The sequence below is a fragment of the Perognathus longimembris genome, chromosome 3, assembly GCF_023159225.1.
Source record: "Perognathus longimembris pacificus isolate PPM17 chromosome 3, ASM2315922v1, whole genome shotgun sequence".
In the NCBI taxonomy this organism is placed as follows: Eukaryota; Metazoa; Chordata; class Mammalia; order Rodentia; family Heteromyidae; genus Perognathus; species Perognathus longimembris.
The window spans coordinates 79,847,675-79,868,221 of record NC_063163.1 but is presented as its reverse complement, the minus strand read 5'-3'; the positions used below and the strand labels follow the sequence as shown (position 1 = coordinate 79,868,221).

The 20,547-nt window shown below is 42.7% G+C and overlaps 1 protein-coding gene across 1 annotated transcript in view; it reads left to right on the top strand.

The window, feature by feature from the left end:
* Positions 1-20,547, top strand: part of Coro1c (coronin 1C) — a 70,755-nt gene that overhangs the window by 17,077 nt on the left and 33,131 nt on the right. Inside the window, exon 2 of the mRNA XM_048342767.1 lies at positions 12,135-12,334. Within this exon, the coding sequence (XP_048198724.1) occupies positions 12,140-12,334 (195 nt within the window). The 5' untranslated portion in view covers positions 12,135-12,139. The remainder of the gene's footprint in view (positions 1-12,134; positions 12,335-20,547) is intronic.

Here is a 20,547-nt window from a genome sequence, read left to right as displayed (position 1 = left end):
AACCTGAAAAGATAATTATTTTTTAATATATATTTAAAAATATCTCCATGTGGCCTTACTCCTTTTAGATACCCTAGCCTAGCTGTAACGGGAAGGAGCTACTGCTGCAAGGTAGTATGTCATCTTTAGTTCTAAAGAGCTCAGAGAATTCCTTGCCAGCAATCTGGTTGCATGAGTCAAAACTAGGCATCACTGTTTTGTGTCCTCCTTATTTGGAACTGAAATCCTTGCCATCAGTCTTTTGCTTCTACCCATTTATCTATCTTTCTATTGGGACTGTCACTTGTGGCCTGTCGAAGTAGGGATTTCCGATTGCTTCCCTGCATCGTTGTGGATGCCCCTGCCTACTCAGCCGTCCTCTAGCTGCATTCAGGGAGAGTTTCTCAATGCAAATCTAATTGTGTCAGATTTAAGCAATTTTCTGTGACTTCCAAACATTTTCAGGGAATGATAAAAACCCTTAACTTGGCCTAGACCCTGTGTGATCCAGGTATAGCCAACTCTCCACCCATAGCTTTGTCACCTTGCTGTCTAGGCTCCGTTTCCCTTTCCCCCCAGGCTTTGCTTAGTAGTATATAGATTTTGACTAGCACTTACTCTTGATATAGCTCTCTGCTGGAGCTCACTTGTATTTTCTTCTGCCCAACTAGCTTATATTCCTTTGGTTTCAGCTTGGGTGCCCTTCTCTGAGCTCTTTTACAGGTTCTGTCTCTGTGATTATTGACTCTGATCCCTTTAGGCACTTCTTTATCCCAGTGCTTGTCAAACTTGTGTGACTATCTGATTATGGTATGTCTCCACCCATAGACTGTGAGCCCCATGAGAGCCAGGACCAGAACAGCTTGCTTGGTTGTTGGCATGGTTCCTGGCACATGATCAAATCTTAACACATAGTGGTTGAATGCAGCATTCACATCAGAGTGTATGTGTGATGTATCAGCCCTGGGGATTATAACCTTGGTAAATTAGCTTGTTCTCTCTCAGTTGTGTTTTCTTATGGGGTGTGGACTGGTCCCAGTAAAAGAAGGAGGCTATATATTGAGCTTCCCATTTTAAATTTGAAGAATCCAACAGCAGAACAATTTTGGAATGGTTTTGGTGGGTGAGTGACAGTATGGGATAAACTTGTGCCTGGCCACAAGCAGCTTTTGGTACTGTTCAGTAATACTTCTTTCACACACTATCAGGAGTATGTTCATTTTGACCACTTAAATCCTTGCTTGCTCAAGATGTAGGGCATTAAAAAGAATACAGAAGTTCTTCAGTTGAAGTTATTATTATTATTTTTTTTAATATTTTGAGTCAGTATTTCAGTGTGTACCTCAGGCAGGCCCCAAACTTGGGATCCTCCTGCCTCTGCCTTTACCTCCTGAGTGCTGGGATTGCAAGCGTGTGCCATCACACTCAGACAGAAGACTGTTCTTTTTTTCATACTGCCAGTTTTACCTGCGCCTGGCTTTCTGAGGTTCTTTTTCAAAGATCGAGAGTCCAGTAATTTCATTTCCTGGTATAAGAAGCTTGCCAAAGAATTATTAAAAATTTATTCCAAGAGAAACTCCATCTGACTAAGTAGTGGAAAACAGACTTAGCAAGTTTGGACAGTCATTCCTTTTTTTTTTTTAACCTGTTGTTGATAAGAAAACTAGGTCATTAGTATAGTGAAAGAATTTTGAAATACATGTTAATTTTAAGTGAGATCAGTGGGTCATTCATGTTTATGAAAGTTGTGCAGTTGGTTCCAGAACTTTGGGATTAATTTATCTCTACAGAGAGAGGCAGAATTCAGCTTCAGCATCTAGTCTTCTGGGACACACTTCAGGGAGATGGCTGGAGCCTGGGGCAGGTTTCTGGGGTGCTGGTGGTGGTGCTGCTGTTCTCTGGGGCAGGGAACGCCTGCACTGCCTTTAGGTGGTGGTTTCTCCAGCAGTGCTCTCCAAAGCTCCAGGGATGGGGTAGCTGTGTTTATAAAGACACTGGTGATTAGCAGAGGACTGGGAGCTCTGAGGGCTTATAAACATGTCATCCTGGCACATTATCTCTGCAATAAAATACACACTTTTGATGATGTTGGCCAACTAGGGATTGTCTCCTAAGGCCTTAAAATCTCATGGTTTAATAATTGCAAGATTTCTGTATTATCATCCCTATTTACTGGACTGTAGTGGAGTTCTTAAAGGATCTCTGTAATATAGATGCAGAGAGTGAATTTGAGTGTGTGTGTATGTTTTCTGGTGCTGATGTTGGGGCTTGAAATCAGTGCCTGTGTGCTACCCTTAGCTCTTTTGCTCAAGGCTGGTGCTCCACCACCCACGTCACAGCTCCACCTCTGTTTTTTTTTTGCTGGTTAATTGAACATAAGAGTGTCACAGACTTTTCTGTCCAGGCTGGCCTCAACCTGCAATGATCAGATTTCAGCCTCCTGAGGAGCTAGAATTACAGATGTGACCCACAAGGGCCCAGCTGAATTTTGAAAAATTTTGTCTTGTCTTCGTGACTGTTTTGTTTAGTTGCTTTGCTTTTTATATTGGATTAATTTCATTTCTTGTCAGATGAGACTTTTCAGTGGTTGTTTTCCTTCCTGTCCTCCTGTTCTACTCTCAACTATCAAGGTTTATGTATTACATTTTGCTTATGTTTATATTATATATTTGGTAGTCTCCAGTTCCCCAAGAAGTTTCTAAGTTTTCAGATTGTGACACTTGTCTTAGAAAACTTTACAATAAAAATATAGACTGTTTTCATTATGTTTTACCTATTATTATTATTATTATTATTATTACCATTCCTGGGGTTTGAATTCAGGGCCTGGGCACTGTCCCTGAGCTTCTTTTGCTCAGGGCTAGCACTCTACCACTTGAGCCACAGTGCCTCTTCTGGCCTTTTCTATTTATGTGGTATTGAGGAATTGAACCCAAGGCTTTATGCATGCTAGGCAAGCACTCTACCACTAAGCCATATTCCCAGCCCTATATCTTACCTTTTAGAAACTGTCCTTGAAATATACATTTCTAATATTCTAGTCTGTTCTTTCATGTTTCTTTTTCAACAGTTGAATTACAAGGGATTTCAAGCTGAAGAGACAATTCACTTTCTTGGATGTACTTAATTAATGGTCTGTTTTATTTCAATACATTTGGATGATTAGAGCCTCTTCTGTCTTTTGATTTTTCTGTTCTTACCTATGTTTACAAAAGATAGGGTGGCTTGTTGTAGTTTTATATTTTAAAAAATGCACAGAGGCTGGGGGCATGGTTCAAATGGAAGAGTGTCTGCCTAGCAAGTACAAGGCCTTGAATTCAAATACCAGTACCTCGGAAAAAAAAGGCGGGGGGGAGGGGAAGAAAACTTGTTGACTGGCTTAGAGGAGAGTTGTTTGCGTGAGGTGGAAGGCAAACTGCCCTTTACCTTGTGGCTTGGCCGCTAATGTGCCAGTCACCTAAATGCTGGGAGTGGAATGATGAGCTCAGGAATTTCTTCCACTCAATGCTTCTGTGTGACCCAGGCCTGGGCCTGCATGCTATAATCTCTTTGTTCCTAGAAGCATTCTAAAGACTATATTGGACTGTGGAATTATAACATTGAATTTACAGTGGTTTTACTCCTTGGCATTTTTGTCTGTTACCTGGTTGAAGAATGGAATATAACTACTTGGAGGCTGGGAATGTGGCTTAGTGGTAGAGTGCTTGCCTGGCATGCATGAAGCCCTGGGTTTGATTCCTCAGCACCACATAAACAGAAAAAGACGGAAGTGGTGCTGTGGCTCAAGTGGTAGAGTGTTAGCCTTGAGCAAAAGAAGCTGAGGGACAGTGCCCAGGCCCTGAGTTCAAGCCCCAAGACTGGCCAACAAACAAACAAAAACTACTTAGAAAGCCTCACTGAGTATGAATTTCCCTCCTCTCATTCTTACCATTCTTATTGACCTGATACATGGAACCAAGGAAGTCAGCAGTTTCTCACAAAGAACATTTTGCCCACAAATCCATGTCAGCATGGCATGGAGTCTCAGCCATGGCTGCAGTGGATGAGCAGGTCTGTCATGTGGCAGCCTGTCTGCTGTGCTTTGTAGTGAACGTTATATATAGTCGTTTTCCTTTTAAAGTAGATCTTATTAAATTTAATAGGTAAATGTTTATTTTTCTTGGAATATCTCATTTATGAAGCTTTATGAAAGAGTTAGTTGCAGGAAAAAGCATGACATATTAGGATTTCTTGAAGTGTCACTGGTGGATTTTTTTTTTTTTTCTTTTGCCAGTCCTGGGCCTTGGACTCAGGGCCTGAGCACTGTCCCTGGCTTCCTTTTGCTCAAGGCTAGCACTCTGCCACTTGAGCCACAGTGCCACTTCTGGCCGTTTTCCATATATGTGGTACTGGGGAACTGAACCCAGGGCTTCATGTATACGAGGCAGGCTCTCTTGCCACTAGGCCATATTCCCAGCCCACTGGTGGATTTTTGTGTAGGAAAATTAGAAAAAGTCTAGTCATCTCAAATCTATAATGATAAATGTTGAGGTTTTTTTTTTTTTTTTTTTTTTTTTGCCAGTCCTGGGCCTTGGACTCGGCCTGAGCACTGTCCCTGGCTTCTTTTTGCTCAAGGCTAGCACTCTGCCACTTGAGTCACAGCGCCACTTCTGGCCATTTTCTGTATATGTGGTGCTGGGGAATCGAACCCAGGGCTTCAAGTATACGAGGCAAGCGCTCTTGCCACTAGGCCATATCCCCCGCCCAAATGTTGAGGTTTTATATTTAATTATTTGCTTTGGTCCTTAGTTTTCCTGAATGTGTATTCTGCACAGGCTTACTACATTTCTAACTTTTTTTGGGTGCCAGTTCTGGGATTTGAACTCAGGGCCTAGGTATTGCCCTGAGCTTTTTTGCTCAAGGTATTCTATCACTTGAGCCACAGATACACTTCTGGCTTTTTGGTGGTTAATTGGCGATGAGTCTCATAGACTTTCCTGACTCGGCTGGCTTTGAGTTGCAATCCTCAGATCTCAGCCTCTTGATTAGCTAGGATTACAGGTGTGAGCCACTAATGCCTACTCCCATTTCTGACTTCTTAAAATAATTTTTGTTGTTAAGTGTACATATATGTGATTGAACTCAAAGCCTCATTCTTAGTAGACAGGTGCTCTACCACTTGAGCTTTTTTTGCATTTATTTTTCAGGTACCATTTTCCTTTTTTTTTGTTGTTGTTGGGGCTGACCTGGACCTCAGTCCACCAACTTATACTGTCTATATAACTAGAATGACCAGTGTATACCCAACCTGTTTGAGATGGCAAGTTACTCATATTTTGTGTGGGCTGGACTTGAACTGTGATTCTCCTAATCTCTTTTTTCCAAGTATAAGCCATTTCACCTCCCAGCTTAAAAGGAATTTTTAATTATTGCCATTTAAATATCAGAGTTTGGACATATGTGTTCTCATGTGTTATCCTACTTGCTATCCGAACCTATTAAATAACATATAAATTCCATCTCTTTTGCAACAGGGGCTGCCAGGGAAGCAGCAGTATAGCGGGAACATGTCCTTTCCCTCATGGGACATTCTAGAGTCTTTCTGTGTTTGCTCCTGTGTAAGGAGCCATTTGGGGCCTCCCGAGTCCTCTCAGTGTTAACTGGGCAGTGGCTCAGCAGCAGAGCCTAGCAGGATCTGGCTGCTGGCAGGGGTTTTCCTGTATGTGTTCCTAGCAGGATGTGTTTCCTTTCATGTGAGCCATAGGAATACATCTGCTGGAATCTTTAAACAGATAACTTCTCAACAAACAGGAAAATGTCCAAATTGTGGTCATTTTAAAAAAATGAGATTGATGGAAGCAGGAAGAGAAAAATATAGTAACATTTACTCAGGTGTTTTGAGTACATTTTATTTGATGCCATTGCAGTATAAACTTAATTATATTCTTTTCATCCACCATATTTCTTCATCACTGAGATGGTCCTGCAATTGAAGGCCTCGTAGAGTTTTAAGTATTTGTATCTAGATCCAACAAGTAGGTGTCTTCTGAAGGTTGAACTGTTCTCTTGACAAGAGATTTGAAGTAGTACCTATTGTATCACTGGATTTGGGCTAATTGCCTTTGTTTATTATTTTTCATATGGTTGAGGGTGGAATTCACTTATAAAGTACTTTAGGGGAACACTTTAGCTTTGGGGAATACTTGTAATTTGTCTAACCAGTTTGGAACAAGATATCTAATGAGAAGCTAGCTAGGTATGGTGACGCATGCTGTAACCCTAGCTCTCGGGTAGCCAAGGCAGGAGGGTTGTGAGACCAGCTTGGGCTATATAGTGAACCCTCTGTCAAGAACAAAAAAAAAAAACAAAAAAAAAATAAGACCAAAAAAAAATCTTAGTAAAAGAATTCCTCCTAGGTTTGATATTTCTCCTTCCCCCACACTGGGGTTGAGCTTAGTGCCCCGTGCTTGCCAGGCAGATGCTCTGCCACTTGAGCCACAAGGCAAGTTTTGTGTTTCAATTAGTTTCCAATTTTTCCTCAGTTTGAAAGGAAGTTAAAGAGTAGTAAATACCATTACTAAGATAAGAGAACATAGAATTTTGTAAAGGAGGGCTGGGAATGTGGCTTAGTGGTAGAGTTGTTGCCTCGCCTGAAGCCCTGGGTTTGATTCCTCAGCACCACATATCTAGAAAAAAAGCCAGAAGTGGTGCTGTGGCTCAAGTGCTAGCTTTGAGCAAAATGAAGCCAGGGACATTGCTCAGTCCCTGAGTCCCAACTACCAGGACTGGCAAAAAAAAATAATTTTGTAAAGGATTCTTGATAAGCCAGTACTGGTTCTTTTATTCTTGGGCCTATAATCAGTAGAGAGTTTATTTGAATTTTTACTTTGGATTGGGAAACCTATTCATGTGCTCTTAATTGCTAACATTTGTTAGATAATATGTTCTATAGATTCTATGTAAGGTATTTGTCAAATTTTTCCTCCCTCCCTTCCATTTGGTGCCAGTACTGGACTTAAACTCAGGGCCTCACACTCTTGCTTGACTCTTTTTTTTGGGGGGGGGGGGGGCGCGGGGGTTGCCAATCCTGCGGCTTGAACTCAGGATTCAACTGGACACTGTACTTGAGCTTTTTCACTCGAGGCTAGTACTTTAAACTGAATCACAGCTCCACTTCCTGCTTTTTGGTGGTTAATTAGAGATAAGAGTCTCATGAACTTTACTGCCGGGGCTGGCTTGAACTGTGATCCTCAGATCACAGCCTCCTGAGTAACTAGGATTAAAGGTATGAACCATTGGTTTCCAGCTTCACTGGCTGTTTTGCTTTAGGCTGGTGCACTACTATATGAGCCATAGCTGGAAGTTGAGCTGTGGCTCAAGTGGTAGAGTGCCAGTCTTGAACAAAATAGCTAAGGGACAGCATGCAGGCCCTGAGTTCATGTTCCAGTGCCAAAAAAAAAGTAGAAACATAATTAATTGATATATGCTAATCTTATATATTCTAACTTTGCTGCATTTGTTTGTTGTAGTAATTCTTTTAGTGGATTCCTTAAGATTTTCTCAATCTAAGATGGTGCCATCTGTATGTAGAAAGTTTTACTTCTTCCTCTCCAATCTGAATGTCTTTTACTGCTGCTTGTTTAATTGCCCTGCCAGAACCTGTAGGGCAAGAACAAGTGGGCATAGGTCCTTGCCTCCTTTCTCATCTTCCCCACTGTAGTATATTAGATGTGCTGTCTGCATGGATGTCCTTTGTAAGACTGAGGAAGTTCTCTTTTATTCCTAGTTTATCTAATATCTTACTGTGACTAGGTGTTAGATTTTGTCACATGCTTTGTCTAAGACGGTCATGTTATTTTTTGCTTTTCATCCTATTGTGAGAGTTACATTAATTAGTTTAGGTGTTGAACCAACCTTTCTTGAATTTTTGGTATAAAACTAGCTGGTCATTGTATATTACTTTTATATGTTGTTGGATTTGATTTCCCTTTTTTTTTTTTTTCTTTTGGTGGGGGCAGGGAGGATTGGTATAAGATCTAAATCAGGGCCTCAAGATTGCTAGGCCAGAACTCTGCCAATTGAGACATGCCTCCAACTGCCCACCCTCCTCCTTTCTTTTCCTGTAGTTTTATTTCAAAGGGAGCTTTTGCCTGGGTAGCCTCAGCCACCATCCTCCTTTCTCTTTCTCCAAAGTAGCTGGGATTACAGGCATACTATCATACTCAGAGGTTTGCTGATATTTTGTTGAGTTGGTTTTTCATCCAAATTTATAAGAAATAATGTTCTGTAGTTCTTGTATTGTCTTCAGATTCGGTATCAAGATAGTCCTGACCTTATATAATTCATTGAAGTATTGTCATGGTTTTTGGAAGAATTTGCAAATAATTTGTGTTCTTTGCATGTTTCATAGATAATAGTGGTGAAGTCATTTGGACACGGGCTTTCTTTGTCAGATTTTGGTTTACATTCTTTAGATATCATTCGCTTCATTTTATAGGCAGGGAAACAGATGCGCAGAGAGGTTAAGTAATTGCTAACAGAAATGGTAGAGCCAGGATTTGGATGTGGGTTGTCCTGAGTCAATTCCTGGTAGGATAACAGTAGTTGACATTCGTTAAACGATTAGTTTTGTGTGTCTAACTATACTAGATGTGAACACATGGTAATCTCTTGCCACCATCCCATCACCGAGTGCTGACCTCACTATCAGTTCAACTGTATGTGCATTGTCTACTTCTAAATAGAGAACGTGACATGGAGAGATTCAGTGATTTGCCCAGTGAACCATGGCCAGTAAGTAAAGGGCGCAGCTGTGCTCCTCACTCTCGGCAGCTGTCTGTTTCTGGAGCTTGCTCTCTTAATTGCCATTCTCTATTGTGTGCCTGGAGGGCCTGAGACACAGCACTGCGCAGCTGAAACTGTGGAGTCACGTGTGCACAGCTGAGCCCAGATTGGGTTTGACCTTGGATGTGAATGGGCTCCAAGGCCCTTCAAGCCTTTCTCTAGCCTACCTGACTCAGCACAGCACTGTGGAAAGACTGGCTCTTCCCATGCTGCTCTGTAGCTAGCACTACTCAGTGCCATTCTGCCCAGATGTCATTAGAGTGAAAAGAGTTGTCACCCTATGTGATGAAGAAGTGACTTTCTAAGATCAGACAGCAAATGTGTACATTATCCATCAAAACAGACACAGAATTACATATTTTTTTCTGCACATTGGTAGGAGGTTAGATGGAGAGGAAAATTGTATGTTTTTAAGTTAGAGGCCTTCTTGTATTCTCACATTGAAAAGTGTGAATGCTGGCCTGATACCTGGGAAAGTAGAGAAGCTCCTTGATTGCAGTGAGGTCTGCTCTTCCAGACCTGGTGAGTTGGGGCTATTGGAATTGTGGGGAACATTCTTCAGCCTACAGAATCATTAGGCACAGTGATAGGGCAGGCACATATGTGTGCCTCTCATATGTGCTTATTTGGTGGCCTGGGGGCCATCTGCCTCTATTGGTCATGTTGTATGGCCTGTGATAATGTTATACATATGCAAATGACCCTTGGCAGAATATTTCCCACTCTCGCTAGTTGCTTGACAGCAGGGACTGTGACTGTCAGTGCCATGCCTGGCCCCTCCTAGCTTCTTCTGGGAAGGGAGCAGCCAGTTGCCTAGTTAAATAGCTGTGAAGAGAGGGGATCTGCTGTGTAGCAACTGGCCATTCAGGCTTTCATTTAGTTCTCTGTGCATCCCTCTCCCACACCCTTCTTTAGAGATGCACACACTTTTATTTTTTGTTGTTGTTCTGGGGATTTGCAGAGCACCTTGCTCTTCCTGAGGTACTCTGTTGAGGGAATGACACTCAGCTTCATCCAGTTGCATGCATACCACTTCCCGGCATTCAGTATTTTGTTGTTTGTCCTCTTGCAGCCTCCTTTCATGCTTTCTTGTCCTTTGGTGCGTACCCTTACTTTTATTCTTTTACTGGGGCTGTTTTAGGATTTCAGGAAGGAATGGTGCTAAATCCCATGTATATATTTGTGTGTGGATTACCTCATGTCTGTTTCTAATTTCTATTGGATTTTAGTTGTATGAATTTGTAAGGACTTTTATTTTTCTAACCATAGTGAAGATTGGGTACGCAAGGCCTCATATTTGCTAGGCAAGTACTCTACCACTTCAGCCATACCTTAGCCTTTTTTTTTTTTTTTTTTACCAGTCCTGGGGCTTAAACTTAGGGCCTGAGCAGTATCTCTGGCTTCTTTTTGCTCAAGGCTAGCACTTTACCACTTGAGCCACAGCACCACTTCTGGCTTTTCTCTTTATGTGGTGCTTCATGCATGCAAGGCAAGCACTCTACCCACTAAGCCACATTCCCAGCTCCTACATTAGCCTTTTTTGCTCTTGTTTCTTTCAAAATATAGTCTTGCATTTTCCACAGACCCACTTGGACCCTGATCCTCCTATTTGTACCTCCTAAGCAACAGGATGACAGTTGTGGGTTACTATGCCCAGCTCTTTATTGGTTGAGATGGGGTTTCATGAACAATTATGCCTGGGCTGGCCTCAAACCACAATCCTCCTCATTTCAGCCCCCAAAGTAACTAGGACTCTAGATGTGAACTACCACACTCAGCTAAGAACTTTTATATGAAGGATATTATCTTGCTGACCTGCTGCAATCTTTTTTTTTTTTTTCCCTTCCATGTAACTTGGAATACTCACTGGAAATTTTTAGTTATGCAGGGAGATGGATCCTGAGACCAGCTGGCTCTACCTTGGCTTTTGTTTGGATGTGCTTTCCTTCTGGTTCTCACATGTCATGGAAGCTGTCGTTAACTTATACTTGAAAAACTAATACTGTTTCACAAGTGAAGGAGCCTGGCCAAGTATAAGCATACTGTTCACCATCTCTAGCAGAGACTCAAAATATATGGTTCTCGTGGTGTGCTGGAAAGATCTGGTAACATGGTAACAGCTGGGCCAGGAACACAGTGCTCTTGCATGCCAAAATGCCCCCAGCATTGGAGAGAGGCCACTTGTGCATGTGCCTGGGAAGGCGAGAAGGAGCTCTGGTAAACATGAGTTCCCTCTGCATTTAGCAGTGGGCCCAGGGCCATGAAGAAGGGAGTTGGAGGATGAGGATTAGCAGCAGCCCACTGTGTGTTCCACTTGGAAAGAGTGGACAGGTGTCAGCCTGTCTCTGTTCATGACAATTTGGTTTTCAGCTCAGTTGTTGAGGTTTGACTGTGTTCCAGTTTCACTTAGGCTCCATCCAGACTCCTTCTACTCTAACCAGATTGAACAGAATGTTGCAGATTGGGAAATCACATCCAGTACAGCCTAGGAAACCTTAGCCAGGTACAGCCTGGTGACCTAAAAGAACAAATCTGTCAGTGCACCTGTCTGTCTGGCCAATGAGCAAGCCCAGGGACCTGACGCTCTGTCACCTGTACCTGCCCTCAGATTCTCCATCTTATCCCTCTACTGTGCCACTGCTAGACTTCCTGTTATCCTAAAAGTGGCTTTGGTTGCCTGCTTCCCACTTAAGCACTTTTTCCAAGACCTGGCTCTCGACCTATGGCAGCTGTGGCCGGTCTTCCTGTTCTCGCTGTGTGCCACTTGGGTGTTGGGCAGTTCAGAAGTGAGTTGCTCTGATTTTTATTCCTGTCTTAAAAGGGAGGCTACAGGCTCTTGCATTGAAGACAGAGTGGTTGCTTATGTCTGAACTCCCTACCCTGCATAGCTGCTCTGTGGGCATCCTCTGGGTAGCAGGCAAAGTTCTCAGACAGCAGACTGCTGATGTCTGGGGAAAATGCTAAAAAACTGGAAAAGCTACCTTGGCAGGCTGAGATGAATGGCTGGGAAGCACAACTTGTGTGAAGCTTTCTTCAGCTCCACACAGAACACTTGGGAGTTTTCTTATCTTTGGAAATGGGGAGGGGTTAGAGAGCATTGCCCACCAGTTCTCACCCATCCCTGAAAGGCTAATTGTCCTCTACGCTTTGCTGAGAACTGTTTTTGGACTTTGGATTAGGGATTTTTCCCTTTCACATTTTGCAGTTTTTTTCTGGGTATGTGGAAATTTGGATTTGTGATTTGGCTACCTTTTAGGAGAGCAGACAAAAATGCGATACTGTTCCTCTTCAGTTTGGTGTGAAGTTCTAACAGAATTCCCACTCTTCTGCAGGAACCATGCGGCGAGTGGTACGACAGAGCAAGTTCCGGCATGTATTTGGACAAGCCGTGAAGAATGACCAGTGCTATGATGACATTCGGGTTTCTCGTGTGACCTGGGATAGTTCCTTTTGTGCTGTCAATCCCAGATTTGTTGCCATCATCATAGAAGCCAGTGGGGGAGGAGCATTCCTGGTGCTCCCTTTGCATAAGGTGAGTGATTTGACTTCTCCTGCTGCTGCATGTCCTCTTAAAGTTTCTGTACTGACGTGGACACTGAGAACTGACAGCTGAGACTCTTAGACTCTAGTGTAATCATATCAGTTTTTCTCTGACAGAGAAAACATGAAACAACGCACAGTGACGCCTGACCTTGGGTGTGCTGTCTGGGTGAAAAGATTATAATGAGGTTGTGAGTATAGGTAGGCATAGGAATTTTATGATATGATTTGTAATTGCTTTTCACAGATGCTTCGCCCTGCCCCTCCTTGCTGGTCATGAAGCTTGAACTCAGGACCCGGGTGCTGTCTCTGAGCTTTTCTGGTCAAGGCTATGGCTCTACCACTTTAAGCTACCACTCCACTTCAGTTTTCTGGTGGTGGTTAATTGGAGATAAAAGTCTCATGGCCTTTCCTGAACAGGCTGACTTTGAACTGTGATCCTCAGATTTCAGCTTCCTGAGTAGCTGGGATTACAGGTGTGAGCCACCAGCACATGCCTTCACACGTTTCTTTTAGAGGACATGAAGGGTAGTTTAAACACACATGTGTGTGCACACAGGCACACACACACACACACACACACACACACACACACACACACGGCTATAGCTCTACCACTTTAAGCCACCACTCCACTTCAGTTTTCTGGTGGTGGTTAATTGGAGATAAAAGTCTCATGGCCTTTCCTGAACAGGCTGACTTTGAACTGTGATCCTCAGATTTCAGCTTCCTGAGTAGCTGGGATTACAGGTGTGAGCCACCAGCACAAGTCTTCACACGTTTCTTTTAGAGGATATGGAGGGTAGTTTAAACACACGTGTGTGCACACAGGCACACACACACACACTCCCCCTAGTCACCTGATATTGAGGTTTAAATTTGGAGCCTAGCATTCACTCACTTTACTTGCTCATCTTGATCCATACCCCTACCCAGCTCATCTTTTTGCTGATTTAGTCTGGTAGACTTTTCTGCCTCAGCTGGCTTTGAACTCCAATCCTTTGGACCTTAGCATCCTGGTTAGCTAGGATTATAGGTATAAGCCAATGGTACCCAGTTAAAAGCCCGGCTCTCTCTTTCTCTTTCTCTCTCTCTCTTTCTCTCTCTTCCTCTTTCTCCCTTTCCCCCTCTCTTCTTCCTTCCCTCCTTCTCTCTTTCCTCCTCTCTTTTCATGAAGTCAAAGTTTTTGAATTGTAAAGTAGAACAAAAGGTAAAGAAAAGATTCCACAATAACAAAAGCAGTACAGATTTCATTCTTGACAATTTGAAGCTTTAGTGTAGGATTTAAACACTTTATTTGTAAAAGCAGAGCTATTAGTGGTAGAAATGGAAGCTGTTGACTAAGAGTGGGTCTTTGTGTACTTTATCCTCAGTGGGCTTCCATATCTCTTCCTTCTTTCTTTGCCCTCCCAGATAACCCATTCTCCCAGTGGGAAAAGATAGAAATGTTGTTTGTGTATTGTAGAAGGCTCTTTTTTTTGGCAAGTCCTGGGCCTTGGACTCAGGGCCTAAGCACTGTCCCTGGCTTCTTTTTGCTCAAGGCTAGCACTCTGCCACTTGAGCCACAGCACCACTTCTGGCCATTTTCTATATATGTGGTGCTGGGGAATTGAACCCAGGGCTTCATGTATAGGAGGCTAGCACTCTTGCCACTAGGCCATATTCCCAGCCCCTCTTTGTGTATTGTAAAGATTAAAATCCGTGCTCATTTTATTAGCAAATATCAGTGAGGGTAAGGGGAGAAAAAGCTGTACAGAGATGTGAGAAACAGTTGTTTTCTAGTTAGCTTACAGGTAGAAAATGAACTTGGTGAATCCTGAGCTCTGAGATCGAATTGGGGCTCTGACCTGGTGTGGATACCTGTGTTGAGCTGGAATAGCCATTTCTCCTCTGTTCCAGACAGTGGGGAAGTGGGCCTCACCCCTGTGCCTGCTGAGTGCGTGTCAGGGCACAGCTGCCTCAGCAGAGTGGGTGGTTCTGAAAGTGGACGTTCTGTCAAAGTTCTGCTTCACATTATGTTTGATGGTTTTTTTCCCCCTTAGGACATGTTCCAACTCTCTTGCGGTTTTCTCTCAAGAAGCTCATGACTATCTTGTTTTATTTTAACATCTTTCTTTACTGACTGGGATGATGTGATATTATGCAGCAGTACCTTTTCTCTACAGAAATAGGGAAGTAGACAGACACCTTTGGAATGGGGACAAATTTGATACATTTCCAAAGGTGCCTTGGATCAACAAAGGCAAATCTCATTAAACTGAAAATTCTCACAGAGGGATTTTTCATTGATGAAAATTTCCTATTTAGATTTATTTTGTGAAGAAAATTTCTATGGAATGGCAAGTGCCAACACTATTCTATTATGTATTTAACTTGATTTGTGGAGTGAAACTTAGATTAAATGTTAGTTACATTTACTACTCACAACTTCTTAGTGTATTCCTTTTCAAGATCAAGGAGCATTTGCCAAATTGCCCTTTAACTTGAGGGTTTTAGGGTGGCCACACTGAGAAAGAGCTTCAGCCCACCAACCTCAGTCTTGGAGCAGCAGCATCTGCTTTGGAACTGAGTTTTTATTTTCCCCTTTATAAATGGAGGGATAAATTTAAGACATTCTCTCCTTCAAAGAAATAGAACATTCCAATGAATACACCCCAAATAGACATTTGAATGGCAAATTCTACCAAGTTCATACAGTTCCCTTCATCTTCCACATCCACAAAATGCTCTGTGAGTCTTTCTTTGGATTCTGTAAACCATGAGAAACTCATCTTCGCTTACACCATTAAAGGAGTCCAAGTGCAGTCCTGGAACTAACTGGCCCTTAGGATATGGTTTTCTTCTGCATTAATGGCCTGCACTTAATAAATATTAGTATTATTTTGTTCTTTAACCAGACTTACTGGAATTAGAATAGAATAAGTTGCTTCAAAATTGTCTTAGTTGAATTAAATATTGGGGATCTTCCTTTTCCAGGCTATACTACTGTCTGTGGGGTTTTGCTTCTTAAATATTAATTAATTAGTTTTAGAGGAGGTGACATTAGTGTAAAGTAAGCCTAGTGATAGTCCTTAGAAATAAGGTCAGTGCCTGGTGTGGATTAGCTTTTATCTTTGACAGGCTCATAAGTTGGGTGATGGGGTGGGGAGAAGGAGCTGTATGTAGTCAGCTATGTGCTTGTCCTTAGTGTCAGTATGGCATGGAGACAGAGGAATGAACGTGGTCTGGGAAGTCCAATCCTGTCTTGGTTGGCTCTTCTGGTTCTCTTTGTACATGAAGGGCTTTGTAAAGAAAAGCGATTTTCTGCCCAGATAATATCAGATGTGCCTGTCTCCCACCATGGGTCTCACTTATGAGCTGATTTCTGATGTTGCCAGTTTGGTACTCAAAACTCTGCAAAGGATACAGTACGCTTCATTTTCCCTTCTTAGCCTGACATCCAGCTTTGCAAAATAGATGCCTTTTCATTGTGGCTGCTTTTCCACCAAGAACAAGGCTGAGCCTGGCAATGAAGGGTAGTCTCACAAGGATCTGCTGTGGTGGCAAGGCCTACCTGTGTGCTGTGGAGTGTCAGCTGACACAGCCTCTGCTTTCCTTCCTAGGATGCTGAGTAGTTGTTGGGGAATCAGTAACTATAGGAAACAGAACCACCTTCCACATTGTCAGGAAACTGCACTTCTGTCTGCTCTGTAATTGTGGCTTAATCATTAAAGATTTGAGTAAGGATTATGAGTTTTACCTTTTTTTCACGTATTTGATTGTTAGTAATTCTTCATTATTTTTTGGCTATCATTTCTGATGAGGGTTTGTTCATTGGTAAGCCAAGTCCCTGCTGTGCCTACCACACATTAGCAAAGTATTATGATCATATTCACCTTCCTTCATCCTAAAATAGTTTTAAACTCAAGGGGTGCTTTTTTAATCAAAAGTACCCTTTTAATCAAAAGTACCCTAAAGTCCCAAATCTAATATGAAAATGTTTGACTCTAAGAAGTCCTTCCTTAGAAGTCTAAAGTCTAATTGTATATGCTGTTACCTCTGTTACTGTTAAGGGAAAAGCCCTCCCTCACTTCCTCCCTTTCTGTGCCTATACTGGGGCTTAAACTCAGGTCCAGAGTGTTGTCCTTATGCTTTTTTCGCTAAGAGCTTGTGCTCTACCACTTGAGCCACGACTCCACTTCTGAATCATTTTGGCAATTAATTGGGACTAAGAATCTCATGGACTTCCTGCCTGGGCTGGTTTTGAATTGCAATTCTTAGATCTCAGCCTCCTGAGTAGCTAGGATTACAGGCATGAGTCACCAGCACCAGGCAGAACATCATTTCTTTTCTTTTCTTTCTTTCTTTCTTCTTCCTTTTTTTTTTTTTTGCTGGTCCTAGGTCTTGAACTCAGGGCCTGGGCTCTGTCCCTGAGCCCCTCTTGTGTCAAGGCTAGCACTCTTATCACTTGAGCCACAGTACCACTTCTGGCTTTTTCTGTTTATGTGGTACCGAGGAATTGAACCTAGGGCTTCATGCATGCTAGGCAAGTACTCTACCACTAAGCCACATTCCCAGCCAGTACAGCATTTCTTAATTCACAGGTAGAACTGGATTGTAAAATAAAACTTTTCTAGTGAATATAGGTAAAAAGGGGAGAAATGCTTTAAGTGTATTAGATTATAGTACATGTTAGTAGTAGAGTGGGTTATTCTAACATGAACTGAGAGACCTGAGTATGTGGGTTTTTTTCTTTTCTTCTTTTTTTTTTTTTTCCCCTGGTGTCAATACTGGTACTTGAACTCAGGGCCAGAGTGCTGTTCCCTCAGTTTTTTGCTTAAGACTGGCACTTTACCACTTGAGCCTCAGCCATATAGCTTCACTTTCAGCTTTTTTTGTTTGTTTTGTTTTGTTTTTTGCCAGTCTTGGGGCTTGAACTCAGGGCCTGAGCACTGTCCCTGGCTTCTTTTTGCTCAAGGCTAACACTCTACCACTTGAGCCACAGCACCACTTCCAGCTTTTTCTATATATGTGGTGCTGAGGAATCAAACCCAGGGCTTCATGTATACGAGGTGAACACTTTACCAGTAGGCCATATTCCCAGCCCCATTTTCAGCTTTTTTTGTGATTAATTGAAGATGAGAGTCATCTTGGGATCTTAGCCTCCTAAATAGGTAGGATTACAGGTTAGGAGCCACTGGCACCCAGCACTTGAATATGGTTTTTTAACAACTACCTCAGTGGCTTCTGATAAGGGTGTTTTTTTTTTCCTGGTTACTGGCAGGCAGATGGTTTTGGTGATGCTTTTGGTCTCTGTACACATAAATATTGACTCTTGGCTGGATCACAACCCTTTCAGAAAGTCTTGTATTTAACAACATGGTCTTGTATGAATTTCTCTTGAAAGCAAGTTGTCTCAGCAGTAAACAGTAAGTGTAACTTCAGGTAGCTTATGGATACATTCTGGGCGAGTATAAAATAAGCTAGACATGGTCTCTGTCTTCAGGACTTAAAAATCTGTAAAGATTTTGGAAGAGTAATGGGGACAAATACATGAGAACACATAGACACACATGCACACATACCAGAAGCACACCTAAGTATGCATGCATACTTTATGTGCATGGTTTATGAGGCTCTTAGTAGAGAAAGTGGGATAGTAAGAGGTCACTGGTTGAAGAATAAATGTCAAGTGCTCAACCCCATGGCCCACGTGATCGGTATTCCCTTTTGTAATGCTTCTATCAAGCTGTGGCAAGCCATTCTGCCAGACTTCCAGGTGTGGCTTCTTGCATTTTCTTTTCTTCAGTCTTTCAGAGGGTGAATAATAAATAGCAGTCTTGTTGAACACAAGTTGGCTTTGTGGTTGTGGCCAAATGGGTAATACTTAAAAAAATTTTTTTTTGCCATAAGCTGCTTTGTCTCAAGAGCACACAGCTTTCAGCCCCCTATGTTGTCTACCATATTGGCAAGAACAAACCTTTCCTTTGTGGGCTGGGCTCACTGATGTGAGACCCAAGCCTTCCCTTCCTCTTGCTTATACAAACACAGCTGCATTGGAGTTGTACACGTGCACACATACCTCGGATCACAGCATATCTGTTAATCTTGACTTAATAGGAGTGGAGGTGTTGGTTAGAACTGTTTGCTCTTGTGTGTGTGCACACGCATGCATGTGCACACGTGCACCAGTACTGAGCTTGAATATGGGGGCCTAATGCTCTCACTGGGCTTTTCCCACTCATAGCTGGCACTCTGCCACTTGAGCCACACCTCTATTTGTGGCTTTTTCTGTCTAGTTGGAGATAAGAGTCTCACAGACTTTCCTGCCCAGGTTGGCTTTGAACCTCATTGTCAGATCTCAGCCCCCTGAGTAGTGAGGTGTGAGCCACTGGTGCCCAGAAGAACTATATGTGCTTGATATCTGGACATTGACTTGATGGAGGATGCAAACTGCATGGCCTCTCTTTTCTCTAATTGCTCTCTCCCTCGGCTGTTCCTGCTGTGAAGGGACTTGAAGTGATAGATGATTTTGTCCTTGCAGTATCTGTGATGGGAGGAGACTTGGTCTGGGCTATGATGAGGTGGGGTTGTATAGTCAGGTCTCTGCTAATCTTTGGGTCCCTGTCTTTCCCTCTCTTTTTCTAGTTCCTTGGTATAGCTGCACAGTATTTCTTTATCCACAGTTAAATGTTTTTCCCATTTGTTTTGGGTACTGTGTACTGAAATATTTGGAATCTAGTTGAGTCTCCATGAACACTCTTATCCATGCATCTTGCTATCTTTTCAAGTAGCATTTTGGCACAGAATTCAGTCCTTCAGAAAATCATTTAGTTGACAGTTCTTGCAAGCAATGGTGCATAGAGTCTTCTAGATGCATAAGAGAGAAATTGATTCATTACCTATATAATAGCTGCCAAAGGGCATTAGGGCTTAAGTCTTTTTTTTTTTGGCCAGTCCTGGGGCTTGAACTCAGGGCCTGGGCACTGTCCCTGACCTTCTTTTGCACAAGGCTAGCATTCTACTACTGAGCTACAGCACCACTTCTGGCCTTTTCTGTGTATATTGTACTGAGGAATCGAACCCAGGGTTTCATGTATGCTAGGCCAGCACTCTGCCACTAATCCACACTCCCAGCCCTAGGACTTAAATCTTTTATAGGACTTGGGTCAGAAAGGGCTTCTTTAGCAGTATGTGCCATGTTTATTAATGAAGACATTTTGATTTTCATTTCTTTCAGTATCCTGAGTTTCTAATAAGTACTTGGTTAGTTCTTCTTATTAATTCTTATTCTTCTTAATACCCAGCTCATGCATTACCAGTGAGTTGCTGAGCCGAGGAAATCATCCTTTCATTTCTCTTAGTTGCTTGTCCAATACCACAGCCTGCATCATTACAGTGTACTGTAACTATTTCCTCATTCTCGTAACAGATGGGGATAATGGATAGAATTATATGCTCTTGATCTCAGTGACTTGCTTGGATAGAGGATGTAAATGGAATGATATTTGTGTGGTGGCTTTTGCACAGGCTACTGGTACAAGGGCCACCTGTTCAAAGGCTACTTGGAAATGTGTATGGGACCTTTTGTACAAGCTTCCCCAAATCTTACCTGCCCATATTGCGGTACACAGACCCCAAGATGGAGTCAAGTGATGGTTGTCACTCTGTTCATTCTATTGTGTGACTCCATCAGCATCCATAGGGCTGAACTATGTGAGCACGGGGTGTGGTGGAACTGAGGACTGCAGCTTCTGGGACCAGTCCCTCAAAGCCCACTAGCTTTGACTTTGTCTCTTGGAGCTATCATATTGTGAGGACACTTAAGTCATAGAGGGGTCCTCAGGCCCTTCAATCCACAGCTGCCATCACCTCACCAACTATGTAGACGTGCCATCTTGAAAGGAATGGTAGATGACGGATAGCTTTTTGGTAGAAAAATCATGCATTTCTTGACTCTTCACATCTAGTGTAATTTTCCTTGATCAGAAGCCAGAATAAGCATGTAGCATCACCTGTGTAACAGGATCAGCATGGCCTTTGTTCTTCTGTATCATCTTCAGGAGGAGGCAGTGACTGCTGTCCTTCTTAAAGCGAGATAAGCCTGTGTTTGGAGGGGCCTTTCCCAAGTAGAGTTTCAGTTTGGCCTTCAGGAGGGTTGTTGCCATTCCTGCCTGTGCCAGTCCTGGACTGAGCACCTGACTGTGGGGTCTATGGTGGGTTTAG